At 45.6% G+C, this 15,025-nt stretch overlaps 1 protein-coding gene and 1 long non-coding RNA gene across 5 annotated transcripts; one reads left to right on the forward strand and one right to left on the reverse strand.

The window, feature by feature from the left end:
• Positions 1–9,611: 9,611 nt before the first annotated feature.
• Positions 9,612–13,518, forward strand: LOC309695154 (uncharacterized protein). Its single transcript, XM_082515642.1, has 2 exons — positions 9,612–9,781; positions 12,342–13,518. Exon 2 carries the CDS (start codon positions 12,569–12,571, stop codon positions 13,328–13,330), a length of 762 nt encoding a protein of 253 aa, XP_082371768.1. The 5' UTR covers positions 9,612–9,781; positions 12,342–12,568; the 3' UTR covers positions 13,331–13,518.
• On the reverse strand, positions 13,319–14,904 carry LOC309695155. Of its 4 annotated transcripts, none has more exons than XR_014273043.1 (3): positions 13,935–14,904; positions 13,666–13,816; positions 13,319–13,407 (listed from the first exon to the last, which is right to left on the reverse strand). It is a non-coding gene; the product is annotated as an uncharacterized lncRNA (long non-coding RNA). The 4 variants fall into 4 exon arrangements; XR_014273044.1 differs by having other exon boundaries at positions 13,916–14,904; XR_014273045.1 differs by having other exon boundaries at positions 13,321–13,407; positions 13,535–13,816.
• Between the last annotated feature and the right edge of the window lie 121 nt (positions 14,905–15,025).

The raw sequence follows: 15,025 nt of genomic DNA on the forward strand, positions 1-15,025 counted from the left end.
CCCCAAAGTGCTTTACATATCCAGTCATCCACCCATTCACACACACATTCACACACAGGTGATGGCAAGCTACATTGTAGCCACAGCCACCCTGGGGCGCACTGACAGAGGCGAGGCTGCCGGACACTGGCGCCACTGGGCCCTCTGACCACCACCAGTAGGCAACGGGTGAAGTGTCTTGCCCAACGACATCGGCAACCTTCCGATTACAAGGCGAACTCCCAACTCTTGAGCCACGATCGCCTGCAGCGGTCATCATCTCCAACCTGTCCTCTGGATCACGGACCCAGCTGCAGATTAGTCATTGAAGAACAAAACGCATTCTGACCCACAGTGAGAAAGTCACCTAGCATCAGGTTTAACCTTGAAGGTGGTTCAGTTCTTGGTGAGGTACGCCACCAGACCCCGGGCATGCCAGAGAGACAGCTGAGTGTGAAGGTAAAGGTGATTTAGCAGTCGATCGATGTCCTTACCCTCAGCTGTCATCACGGGCAGCAGAAATGAGCTTCGTCTGAAGGGTGAGGAGGGTGAGGAGCTCAGCCACGAGCTGCTACTCCACATCGAAGGGAGTCAGCGGAGGTGGCTCCAGCAGCCCTGCTGGGTGAGGTGAGTCTGGCATGAGGAGAGACCGGGGCTGTGGATGGACGGACAGACCAACACATGGGTGGATGCTCACTGCAGCACAAAAGGCCCTTAGCTTTTGAGTGTGTGTGTGTGTGTGTGTTCAGGGGTATGTATGTGCATGGATATGAGTGTGTGTGGGTGGCTGCTGGCTTTTGTCATGGTGTGTGTGTGAGTGTGAGCTGTGTGGGTGCTGGCTGTTTGTATGCACTGCATGTGTGAAGAGAGGCTGCTGTATCTCAGCAGAATCTAACACACAGACACACACACACAGAGGAATATAAAGAGGAGGGCATCAGGATTCAAGGCTGACTCTCAGGCCTGTGAGATAAAGAGCCACATACTGAAGCATCAACACCCTCAGATCCTCCAGTAATATTAATAACTCTCAGCACCATCGTGGATATTCACCAGCAGTCACCTGTGACGTTTACAAATGAGCAGCTCTTATAAGTCAGTGTGTGGGTTTTGGTATCTCCTCTATGCTGATGATATTCCACTTTAGCTCCCCCTCAGTCCCAACAAGTCCAGGTGGATAGCATCATCGTATCAATCAGGACATCAAGAACCGGATGGCTCAGAGCTTCCTTCGCCTGAATGAGGATAAGACAGGAACGCTCCTTTTCATCTCCTCTGACTCCATCAGAGGAGACATTCTGATCCGCTTGTCCACCGATGCCAAAAACCTCTGACCCCGGCTTTGACCTCAGGGTTTAAACAGAGCTTCTTTCACTGCCGCTCCATATCCGGGTCAGAGCTTCCTGTAAGAGATTGTGAAATTGTCGTTCATGCTCTCGTTTCCTGTCAGTTGTACACCTACACTGGTGTCAGTCGGGCCTCTCTGTCCCGCCTCCAGCTCTTCCACAATGCTGAGCTTCACTGCACCGGCTGCAGTCAGGTCTAGAAGCCCTCCACAGTCCGGGTCCTTCCCTCAGCATCCAGGTCCCTCCAGTCAGGTGCTCTGTGTTTGACCCAAACTGTGGAGTCTGCTCCCTCCACCGGCTCTGACTCCGTCTGATTTCTAGTTATTTCTTTTCCTTCACAGATCCTGGATTATTTCTTCAGGATTCAGGAATTAAACACTGAACAAGGATTATTTTCAGGCTCTCTGATGACTCCATGTGTTAGAACCTTTTGTTTTTATTCTTCACACGTATCCAGAAGGAAAACACTGGAAATTCGCAGCTGATTAAAAATATCGTCTGAAAAACTTCTTTAATAATGTTTCCATCATCTACCCGATCATCTGACATATTTCACAGAGGATAATAGTTTAGATTAACTTCTGAAAATACAAATATGAACATTCATGAATTCATATTTAATCTTTGTGCTGTGAAACTAAAGCGAACAAGGACACTAAAAGGTTTTAAACAGATTCTGTCTCAGTCGAGTTTCTGTCTTTGCTGTTTGTGGATGAATCACAGCCGTGGGCTTTTTCACAGCAGCAGGAAATAATTCCACTAATGGTGACTCCGATCCGGCGATCAGCGCGCTGTGCCTCGGTGATGTAATCAGCCTCACCTGCATTCAGACAGGTCAAAGTGATGCAGCAGGGGAGGATCACTCAACAATCTGCAGCACGTCCACGTGGCGTCTCCAAAGACAGAAATCCACCCAGTAACGATTCAGATCAATGATTTATTTACTCCAAAAGATCAATCAAAGCAGGCTGGGAGGAAGGAGAAGGAGGAAACCAGCCCGAAAGGACTCATTTCCTTACCATCTTAGCCCCTCCCACCAAAGATGCGAAGCAGGAGGTGAGGAAAGAGGGCGAAAAAGAGACATTGTTCCCTTTAAAGCATCATGTTTGACCAACTCTGCACTGACCCCTGATAAGAACACGAGCACAAACTAAAGAACGGCTCCTGTTTGAAGAGTCCTCCTCCTCGTGTGGTTTCCATATTCCAGCTGTGGCCACACCTCTTTCAGGAGAGACACACCTGTGCATACTCCTCTGTCTGTCTAATGCATTGCAGGATTTGAGAGGTCACCCGCAGGAGGTTAGACAGCGAGGCAAGCCAAGCAGCAAAAGTCCCAAAACCCCCTCAAAGCTCCGCGACACGAGGCTCCGCCCACTGTGCAGAGTGAAAAAAGGCTTTAGTTTGGCGGTGACTTTAACATACGTAATCTGATCTGTCCTCAGAGCCCTGGGGGTTGAGTTCAGTCAGCTGATGTAACCCTTCTGTGGGGTCTGTGGAGACACAGCCTGCACGAGCTGCAGTTCCTCCTACGTCCAGCAGAGGCAGCAGTGAGCAGTGCCCATAGACTCCCACGTTAAAACTTTACAGCAGAAACAAACATGCTTACAGGACGATACAGGAGCTGTTTCTGTGGATAATTTCCCCCTCATAACGTTTTTATAACTCACATTCAAGTCTGCGCTATTAGGGGCGTGGCCTCTTTAACCCACAGCCTCCCTGTTTGTGCTGTCTGATCCTGTCGGAGCATCTTTAATGACATCGTGTGACCAAAAATATGGCCGCTGTGAGGTCACTGTGCCTACACAGCGTCCAGCCCGTCTCTGTTTCAGCGCTCGTGCATGCTGCGTAACGAGCCCAGCAGCCCGCAGTAAAGAGCGCACAGACGGAAGCTGTCACAGATAAACGGGCTCTTCAGTTTGTGTAGGAAGAGTAAAATGCAGGACCATTAGCGTACCGATCATCCTTTGTGCTCGCTGCATGTTTACCTCATAGGCAGAGCGCGATGAAGCACGATGAAGAGGAGGATTTTTAATGTCTGTCTGTGTGAGGGCAGACGGGCTACTTCTCTCTGACAGATTCATCCTGCTGCTTTTGTCAGAGAGAGTGAAAGAGATTCAGGCAGAAAAAGAATAGGATACAAGCTCCAGCATGAAGAGGAAGAGGAGATCAGGAGGTGCTGATTATATAAAACCCTCACAAATATCAGCTGAGCTATTTTAAACCCAGGCTCAGAGAAAGCAGCAGTGTGGGCTGATATGTTGGCCATCACAGCAAACCCAGCACTCGTGTGTGTGTGTGTGTGTGTGTGTGTGTGTGTGTGTTCCCTCCCTGCAGAAACCTGGCGGACTGGGACTTTAAAGCCAGGTTACATAATGTGTAACTGGAGCTTTTATCAGCGTAGAGCTCCTGCAGGTTCCTCCTGGTCGGAGCATGCCCAGTCCTGACTCAGAGAGGAGGCCCTACATCCGTGCGTGGAGGGCGTGCGGACGAGATGTCGGGAATGTTTTCATACGCATGTGAATCTGTCAGCAGGGATTTGGACAATGAAATCAAAGACAAAGTGTCTGCTATTTCTGAACGCTGAAAGCTTCGCACTAAATGCTCTGCACTTCCACGCCGCCTTTTAACCCGAACAGGGCTGTTTGGTGCTTTCTAACTCACACTCCGAGCTGCTGGCAGGATCCAATCAGACACAAAAATGTCTACCTTTGGTTTTCTGAGCTGAAATCACACCAGTGTGCGCTAAAAGAGCACCTCAACAATTCGTCTGAGTACCATTTTACATCTTTTGCTTTATATAAACCGACTGGCAAATAAAACTGGCCAAGCGGCGAGAACACGAGCTGTTCGCCACCTGTGAAGGGCTGCGTTTGCACTCAAACCACAACCAGACGTCAAATGAATCTGCAAATGAGCAAAACAAGAAACACAGAAAGCTGAGAACCGAACGAGGTTCTCCAGGCTGAGGAACCCCGAACTGATGAACGCTGGGCGCCAAATAAAAGAGATGATCCCCCATCATACGTGGATGTTCACAGCTCAGGCGGGAGAATCCAACCTGGTGGAAAAATAAATGCACACCTGCACAAAAAATAATTAATAGTGATAATAATGGTGACGGAGGTTCTGCGACACAGGAAGTGCTCACGAGGTGGAGGTTCAGAGGTCAGCAGTACCCGAGCCTTCAGGTACGTGAAGCCTTGAGCCGTCTCTGGTACAGTTTAGGGTTTACAAACTGTGACCTGGCCCGTTTCCTCCACACCTCTCCCACCCGTGGGAGCGCAGAGTCCGCGTCACACGCTCACCTACATATATTTATAACCACAAACCGATGTTCCCTTTTCTCCGAGCTTTACAGGAAGCTGGAGCTCCTCAGAAAGCTGCCAGCTCTCGGCAGAGACCCAGATCTTTTGCTGCTCGGCCCCGTCCTCACACTCTGTGCCGTTCACGTCTGCAAACGGCGAATAGTGCCAGCTGATCTGACACAGCCGCGTGACGTCCTCCCTCCCCGCGGAGGCCAGGTGTCGGGTTCACCTTGAAATTCTCCCACGCAAACAAAAAGCGGCGTTTAGAGAGCGAAGCTGGATGCTGGTTAAACATGACTCACTCCTGCTCTCACAGCGCCTCAGTGATCCTGCCTCAGATAAAAGCAGCAGAAGCCTCCAGGTGCAGCCAGGTGGAGCTCACAGCGCCCTCTGCTGGTGTAACTGTCGACACCCCACAGGCAGCTCCATCCACAACAAACGCGACACACAGGCAGATGCAGTTCGCACGTTTAATGATCTCAGACTTTGGCTCTGTTGTCACTGCCAATAAAAGTTTGTTGTACTTTGAAGTTCTGCTGAAATACTCTCGTTACTCGTTACATTACTGTCCCTGCTGTTAAACTTTTTATTATTTTTTAAATATATTTTTCACCTTTATTGCAGAGTTTCTGCCTCTCGTCATGAATGAGCACACGTGGAATCTGCCTCCACCTTCAGGTTTGTCCTGTGGTGGGCGCCTCCACACTCACTGACGGCTTCCTCACAAACGCGCGCGCGCACGGCCCGAGTGATCCCCACAATCTCCGCGCACACTTTTCTCGTGTTTTTCCTCAATCTCACAATGTCTGACCTCCGCGCGCCTCTTTCCTGGGGGTTGATGCGGGTACCCCGATATGACGAGGTGGCCGAGTGGTTAAGGCGATGGACTGCTAATCCATTGTGCTCTGCACGCGTGGGTTCGAATCCCATCCTCGTCGGTCAGAAGTTTTCCCGCTTTACTTCAGCGCGTGCACGACCCGCTGCTCATCTTCATCCAGAAAAACACGGGGGAACTTCCGGCACCAGCTTTCACAATAAAATCACGCCATTATCGTTCTCAAAATCAGCTTCTTCTAAAATCCACAAATTATTCAATTCTCACATTTCTGAGCTGATCTCCTGACACCAGGGAGAGCTCCCGGGAATGATCTGCAGGGGGCGCTGTCGCGCTGGTTTCTGTTTCATCACATTAATGCTCAGGTCAATGTGCAGATTTATTCATACTGGCTCATTATAAACGCACAAAAATATAAAATCTTCTTCAGATAAATTAAAGCCAGAAGTTTATGATCAAATAAAAATTCACGCCTCATACGTGACTTCGTCTCATTATTATTATTACTGTTGTAGTTCCCGACATTGACCACAGGGGGACAGTGTTCCCTCATGGTTCAGCTGTTTCTGCTTCATGTGCTGTGTGGGGTTATTTCCTGTTTGTGATTTTGTTTTTAAATCCTACTGCTAAGATTAGTGATTCTAAAAGAAAACAACTATTTTACAGAGCAAAAAAGAGCACAAAATTCTAAAGGGAACATTTATTTTGTTTATTTTTATTTTATTAGTATTTTCCTTAAATGTGTCAAATATACAGTATACTTTCTCATTTAAATGTCCACTGAGCTGTGAGCCACATTGGTTACCAACCAAGAAGAAGCTTTGAGCCAGGAGGGAGGGGGTGAGTAGCTCAAATGTGCTGTTAGCATGTCAGCAGAGCGATTTTGTTTTTTGTTTTTTTAAACTTTATTTACAAACAACAGTATAACATACACCGTCATTAATCTGATTATGTTACATCCTCGGTTGAGCATTATAGCAAGAAAAAAAAAAACGAAAAAAACAAAACAAAAAAGCAATAAGCACAAAACTAAAAGAGTTAGTACAAAAAGAAAGAACAGTCACTGAAGGATTTGAACCAAAGGCAAAAAATAACATGAGCAAAAAGGGCAGTCATGATTATAAAATAGGGAGGGTTTTTTTTTTAACATAGATTAAACTCTTTAAATAAAACAACAAGTTTATGGGCTTTCTTAGTATTCACGAGTTTCAGCGACTTAGCCCAGAGTTTAAAGTCCTTCAGCCATCTGTTTATACATGGTTTAGCTTTAAAGTATCTGCATTTGTGAATAAAAAATTTCCCATTAACAAAAACGTCCTAATCAACAGGTCAAAATCTGCATTCTCAGCAAGTATTCCAAATTTTATTACTGTCACCGTCAAATGTGGTAACTGAATTCTCCTGGACTGTAGCCAGCTCCACATGTCAGTCCAGAAGGAGTGCACTGATTCACAGTAGAAAAACAAGTGATCCAGACTTTCAATATCATTTTCACAAAATGTGCAGGCGTTCACTTTAAGTTAAATTTCCGTCTTAAGAATTCATTGGTTGGATAAACCTCATTAATGATTTTAAAGTGAACCTCTTTTACTTTAGGGGAAAGAGGAAGTGAGATATACTTTTTTCTTATCGCGTTAACCTCCATGGTCTCAAATTCTTTAAGGATATAATTTCTTTTAACCGGATTTGGGCAAATTTCGTTGATCAAAATATTCCTGATCACTTTGTTTGTAAACCTGCTGTCACCAAATTCAACTCCAGCTATGCAGAGCTGCCTCAGTCCAGGAGAAATTTTAGAGTGCACAATATCTTCTTTTATCGTTGATCTCAAAGGGACTGGGATGGCTTTCACTGGGGATTTATATCTCTTAACAGTACATCTTACATCAAATTTCTCACAAAACGTCTCATGTTTTAATAAGACCCCATTATCATCCATAAAATGAGCTACAGCCCAAATCCCTTTAGATCTCCATTCATCCACGTTCCATATAGGGGTATTGTGAGGAGTAAAGTTATGTTTATGCCTTTCTTTAGCCTCTCAGCTACAGCTCCAGACAGGATCTTATATGAATGTGAATTCTCCTGGACTGTAGCCAGCTCCACATGTCAGTCCAGATGTTAGCAGAGCGATGCTACTGTGAACCAAGGAGCTATCCGGTTGTTCAGTGATGACGCGACGAATCCTACTTCCGGGTCTAAAGTAGTCTGCATATGGCTTTTGTGTTGTTAACATGTTTAATGTTATGTATTTTCTTCTATTTGATCTCAAAAAGCTCCTAAAACAGTCAGTGATCCCTGTTGACCTCCCTCGGCTTTTATTACCACTAATCATTTATTTAAGCTCAGTCTTTAAAACCTTAGGATGTAACTACAGCCCAGCCTATGCAGCAGTATATGAATGACTAACCTCGTATTGTGGATGGATTATCTCAGTTGTTCTCCTGGCTGAAGTTTGGTCCTTTTACAGCATCCTGCCATGCGATTACATTTGTTCCTGACCACCGAGAACACTCACGTTAACTTTTATCGAGTGGAAAAAAAGTTAGCTTGTTTATATTATGCTAACATAGCTGTGTCGCTAGCGGTCACCTAGCACATCATTATATACCAGCTAGCCCAACTTAAGTAACCCTACAAACGTCACTGCTGTTTAGTTTTCTGTCTTCATTTATGCTGGAAGTGATAACAGAGCTGTACGTTTTAATTTGTTTCCAAAACCCCGCAGTCAGGACATGCTATATTGTATTTAGATAGAAGCTAGCGAGCTAACTCCCTGCTAACTTCTAACTCCGTTAAATGTCATAAATTCCGTTTTCATGGATGCCTGGATGTTAAACTCAATTCTTACACCTGGTAGAGCAGAACGCTGATCATTTTATTAAAGATGAAAGACTTTAGACAGTTTTTCAACTCTCAGTAATGCCATAGTGATCGTTTGATATATGGACCTGCAGCGGAGTTTAGACCCAGACACGGCTAGTGACGTCAGACTGAACAACCGGATAGTCTTGATGTGTACGGAGCCCCGCAGGGGACATGGGAGAAAAAAAATTAAGACGGACTTTTGCGAGATCTCGCAAAACAAACTCGGGATCTCGCAAAACTTTTTGAGATCTGGCAAAAGTTGAATTCCAACAATAGCAGCTACTTAGTTGTAATATTACTCTTTCTGGGTCACAAAATACACTTTTAAGATACTTTGAGGCGTGAATGTAGTTGTGTAAACGTCAGATATCTGCTCAATTTACAAGACATCACATATTTGCAAAAGTGCTCCGACGTTTTCGGAGATGTATGAAACTTTTGTGAGATCTCGCAAAAGTCCGTCTTAATTTTTTTTTTCTCCCATGTCCCCTGCGGGGCTCCGTATGATGTGAGCTTCTACTCAGGGTTTTTTCTTCCAGTTCAGAGCAGAAATGTTTTTGTTAAGATACTGGATGTTGTGTTTTTCTCCACAATATTAATTATAAGCTAGATATATTTCTACTAATGAAATTAGTTTGCTAACAGCAACAGGGATGAGTCAGTGAGTCAGTTGGGCTTGTGAATCATGATTCATGGGTCAATAAAGTGATTCTCGAGTACTGAACGATTCATTCATGATTCGCGCATCACTACATATAAGTGCTGGCTCTGTGATGATGTCATCTTTACGGCTCAGAGCCGTTCATGAAAAGAAGCACATTTCATTGGTAGAAGTGTTTTTCCCACTGTTACGGCATGCTGCACTTTATTCGTGACTTTAAAACTGACCACAGACATTTTCTGTATGAAAACAAATTTTACTGGACGGTTTTTACATGTTTGGATCTTTTTGTTTGGGTAAAAACAAAAAGAGTCATATTCAGAGGGTAATAAGATCCTGTGTTTCGTCTTTAAATGGAGTTGAAAATTGTTTGAAAAGGGTTAACTTTGGTTTTTAGTGATTTCAGAGGAGGGGAACGACACCCAGGTAATCACATATCATTTATTTTAAAATTATTAAGAAAATAAGCGTGGATAGACCGTGTTCCATTAAGTTAAGTGTTTTACTTTGTGCTTGTGGAACAAAATTCCATGTAATCGAATTACTTAAAGCCCCCTAAGTCACAGCTCGATGTAAACAACTTCCTGTAGAACAAAAACAGCTGTTCTGATCCAGGTCGATGATTATCAGGACAGCTGGATTACTGCAGGCTTAAAACAGCCAGAAGCATCACAGCCTGTTCCATCAAAACCAGTGTGATAAACCAGAGTGGAAGACCCTCTGTTATAGAAGAGTACACACACACACCTTCCTCGCTGGCTGTTGGTGGAAAGAGTGAGATCACCAGGTGAGTCTCGGCCCGTACAGGTGGTGTTCGATGTCAGAGGCCACGCTGCAACTTTAGAGCTTCAGTTCATCAGACGCACTGTTGTGAGTGGCGTGCACGTGTTTGTTGGCGGTTAGGGTTGCCAACTCCCTGAAAAATAAATAAGGGACACCTCGTGGCCAGGGCCGAGCGACCCAGTTGTCTTCACCCTTCCCAGTGTGGTGAATTTTCTAGCTCTTTTTTTTGTGTGTGAAATTATTTTTTTAACCATTTCACTTGAATTTGATTTAAGCAGATGTGTATTCTTTGTGATATGAACACATGTGAAACAAATGATCATTTAGCCATTTATTTTTTAGCTCAAAATGACAACATTAACACAATAAAACAGGTCTCCTTCTTAAACAGAAGCCTGTCATGCTTAACTTTTGAGAATATAAGTAAATCTTTCTTTAAAAGAACTCTGTCCTGCTTAACTTAAAATAATAGAAAACAATAGAAAGAAAAACATTCTTGTAACAGTGCACATTTAGTGCATTTAGTACAATTGGCTTAATGCTAATCAGCTGCTCCTGTTTGTAAACCCGCTTGTTCCCATGATTACGCATCTTAACTCATCATCATTATTCACCTATGTATTACTTTTATGTATTAGTCATCTATTTGTTGTAATCATCTATCCTTACAGTTGTTTATTACACAAAATAAATTATATTATCACACTTCTGGCCACATAGCGCTGATATTCATTGCACATGCCCATATTAACTTTTTCCAGTCAGGTGTTTTCCTTTTCCCATTTTTCCCTTTCTCTGAACAAACATTGCTGCTCTAATGCTGGGCTCACACTGTGCGGTTTTAGGCCCATTTTGAGCCGATTTTTGAGTGATCGGACCGATTTTGGCCTTCATCGTGCATCGTGTAGTATACGTGGGGTAACGAGAAGTGATTAACACCTCACGACCAGCTCCCGATCATCAATCGCTCGTGAGGGTGTCACCACAGCCGCTCACACTGCTCGCGCGCAAACACGTAAACGTTGGTGTAAAAGATGGAGCAGCACGGCTGTGCAGCGTGTGATCTGGACACAAGCAATGGAGGCACACAACCGTGAAAATAGTTGGATCTACATCGCTGCTCAGTCACAGCTGCCCGATCAATGTTTTTCATTAGCAATTTAGCAAAGTTGGTGGTGGTGGTGTGTGTGTCTGTGTGAGTGAAAGACGGAGAGAGAGAGCGCGACAGATTTTCTGTTATAACCTTCATTTTATGGAGGCACAGTGTGCGCACTCAGGTCGCATCAGAGCATCGGGCGGTATAGTGTGAGACCTGCATCGTGACCTACCAACTTCTAATCCCTGCGAGTCAATCGTGCAGTTTGAGCAGGAGCTGAATAACGTGACTGAAAAAATCGCACAGTGTCTGCCCAGCTTTAGGTGTACTGTCGTCCGAGACTTGCACCGCAGTGTCGGCGTTTGTTTCCCTGTTGGCCATGCTTCTTGTTGTGGTCATCTGTTGTCTTCCGGTATTTTCTCCGTAAGCGACCTTTCCTTGACCAATGAGATGAGCGGTAATCTGAATTGTCATACTCGTAAGTGTGCTGTCAGCTCATTGGTCACAAAGCAGGAGAGGGGCTGGGAATTATGTTTTCAAACAAAGCGTTAATTCCATTAACATTTATAGACTACTTTTGATTCTCACTGTATTACGGGACAAAGTGCGTCCCTTATTAGCTCAATACGGGACGTGTGCTTTTGTTTCGAAATACGGGACGATTCCGTTTTTTAAGGGACGGTTGGCAACCCTATTGGCGGTGGACTGAACGCGCTGCACTGTCTGGACATTTGACAGTGAGCCAATCAGCACACTGCAATAACTGCCCCTCCCCCTCCTCCATGTGCACAGACTTCATTAGGTGAGCAGGAAGTGGGACTGGATAAAGGAGCTTTTTAAAAGAGAACGTGACTGGAAACTGAAGTCTCGGGTTTAGGGTTTGCGGTCCCGCCATCACTTCCTGCTCCGATGATCATGTCCAACGTCCATGGCTGCAGATCAGATCTCACCTGTGAATATTTTACAGGAGGATTCATCAGGCAACAGAGGCAGCTGAGAAATGCATTTATTTAAATTTAAGTAGATTTTATCAGAGACGGGACAATAAACCGAAAACTCCGACATCAGGCCTCACATACAGCTGCAAAAAACTGCAAAAAATAATAATAATAATAATAATAATAATGCTTTAGGGACATTTTAAAGACATCCTGTGGGGCTGTGCCAAACTTGCAGTTCCTCTGATGTCCAGCAGGGGCTCCAGCAGCGAGTCAGTCTCATAGACTCCCATGTTAAAACTTTACTGCAGTTATTATCATTCAAGAATCAACTGTAATTATAAATTGACTGAATCCATTCTGGCTTGTTTCTTTTCTGAGGTTAAACCTGCACCTAAAATATTTACTGTGACGTCTGATTTCAGTTTTAATCAGTTTTTAATGTGTTTATTGATTTATGTTAATCTGATGCTGTAAAAGCCTCCAGCCCTGTGCAAACGTCACAGTTTCCTTTCTGCGCTTCTTTAAAGGCTCTGTGTTTGTGCACTGGTGATGGGTGGCTCTTCGTCTGCAGTGAATGAGCTGATGAAGAGTCTGAGTCCTCGCCGGCCTGCCATGGAGTACTGTTACAGATCAGGTGACTCCTCGGGGCTGAGCTGGGACGTGGGTGAAGGAGGCGCCCGTCTCTCGGAGCGTTTAAAAGAAGGTGGAGGGCTCGCGTCCGATCCATCTGCTGAGCCAACAGCAAACAGGAGCGATGAGAAGTTCGGATGCAGCCGTGCACAGACAACACGATCGGTTTCATTTAAAGAGGAGCGGGAAGTCCGGGCGCCAGGGTCTGCCTATCAGCGAGGAGACGAGTCAGACTCTGGAGATTAGTGTCCGGCGGATCAACAGATCATCTTCTAACCTTCACACCGTGAGCAGGTTAAACACGGGTCAGTGGTCATCACAGATGGGCCAGTCTGAGCTGAAACAAGCTGCTAACATCCCTCTGCCGCCCATCAGGGGCTGCAGACCCGGCAGAGGAGAAGTCCCTGCAGCTCCGCCTGCCATCAGAAATACGATCCTTCATGTGTTTGTGGCAAAGTGGGGGAAACCAATCCAACAGTCAGACAGACTCAGCGAAATCCACAGCAGACCGGCACTCGCTGAGCGGCTGGAACAGCAGAAGAAGAGCGATGACATCACTGGTGTGGACGGTGGCCGTACGACAACGATGCCGGTCATAGTTAAAGATGACGGCGGCGCCTGTGAGGAGCGGCGACGGCAGAGAGAGTTCTGCTCCGATGACTCAGCTGCTGAAACATCATCTGAGGACTCAGAGGTCAGAGGTCACGCAGAGACACTGGAGGAGGACGATGGCGGTGATGACGAGTACTACAGCGAGCAGAGGATCACAGAGTGGATCCTCCAGGTCAACTCGAGCCTCTTCTCTACAGGAAACACTCAGAGAGGCGCCGAGCCTGCAGAGGAGCGCGACGTGGCCACCATAAAGATCATCTACAGCGGGGACTGAACTCCCAGCTCAGTCTCCTCCTCCTTTCACAGGACGCTCACAACCAGGGAGGAGCCCGAGGTCCTCGAGGAGCAACGCTGGCAAAAATAACAGAAAACGTTTCAGCAAATAGAACAGCTGTAATCTGGGACACTGGTGATACCAGCTCCAATTCACTTTAATTCAAATAATTTCATGTATATAAAGAAATAACTGTGTAATTACATGAGTAATTTAAACTTGGTACTGTGGCCCACCTGCAGTACCATCGCAGCCCACCGGGGGGGCACAGTGCATTAATTTAAATAAAATGTAATCAACCTGGACGAGTGTCAGCAGATCCTTTCAGATCTCACCGAGGCTTTGCTCCGACCGATGTTCTTCATCAGAAACAGAGCTTTTGATTGGTCAGTGACGTCCTGGGCTGAACGTTTCTCTGTAGCTTCTGCGCAGGTTAAATTCCCACAATCCTGTTCTGTGCGAAACCAGAGAGCAGGAGCATAAATCCTGCATACATGGGGCATAAATCAGTTCTATTAAATATTATTTATATAGCGTTAAATGAACATCAGCTTTTATTCACGGAGGCTCAAACGAGAGACTAACCCGGCTCGGTCATTCTCACCAGATTGTCTCGATGGGCGGGGTTAGTGCTGATGACTCAAACTGCGATCTTGTCCTAATCCCAACAATACGAAGTTAAAAAGACCGAAGTTAAGTAGCAGATAAAAAATAACTGTCCGTTATCTACGTTCACTTATCCTAACATCAGCCTGTTTCAAATGGCTGAGTTCACCCAGGGTCTAACCTGTACGTTCAAGGGGCGGGGCTAGCAGCATCTGACCAATCAGAAACATAGATAAATGTGCTCACAGCAGAGCAGCTGATTTCACAAAGGAGGACCGGTGTGTGTGTGTAAACACTGCTGTATTAATAAAGTTTAGCCTGTTTGAAGCCGACTGTGTGACAGAACAGACTGATTCATATCACAGCTCTGTCTCGACGATCGAGTGTTTCATTAATGTGTTAAGGACGGTCTTAGCTTTTATCCTCTGAGCTGCAGACTCGGTGGAGTTTAACACTGAGAGGAAAGAATAAAACCTCTTTAAACGCTGACAGAACAAAAACTGCTGAACAGCTCAGAGGGAGTGTGACGCTAATTTCCAGAGATCTGATTGGTCAGTTATTTCATACCTGCTGATCTGTAATCTAGAAACTCCCCTACTCCTGGGCAACATCAGTTGCCATGATGATAAACCCTAATAAGAAGGATCCGCCTTCACAGTACAGGAAACCCAGAGCTAATCCTGGAAAAGGAGAAATCCTGCCTAATAGTGCAGACCTTAGGGTGACATTATGACTCCGCCTCTCCGACCTGACGTGGATGCTGTGGGTTTGTAAAGGAGGACAAAACAGAAACACATAACTTATTTTTAGAACCGGGGGTCTGAAGGTGCACACTCAGAGGACAGCTTCCTGCTCCGTCCCGACTCTAACGCCACCAAGGTTTCCAGAATAAACTTCCGTTGTACTTCAGTCACACCTGAGAGCAGCAACTGAGACCGTAAACTCATCAGGAAGGTGTTCACTGAGCTCAGGTGAGCTGGACGCTCAATTCTGTTACACTTCTATCCAATCAGGCCTCAAAGAGGTCGCCCCCTGCTGGATGTTAGACAGAGCGCAGGTTGAGTTTGGCACCTGAGTTTGTTTAAAGCT

This window comes from Aulonocara stuartgranti, assembly GCF_965226115.1.
Source record: "Aulonocara stuartgranti genome assembly, chromosome: 19".
Taxonomy (NCBI): Eukaryota; Metazoa; Chordata; class Actinopteri; order Cichliformes; family Cichlidae; genus Aulonocara; species Aulonocara stuartgranti.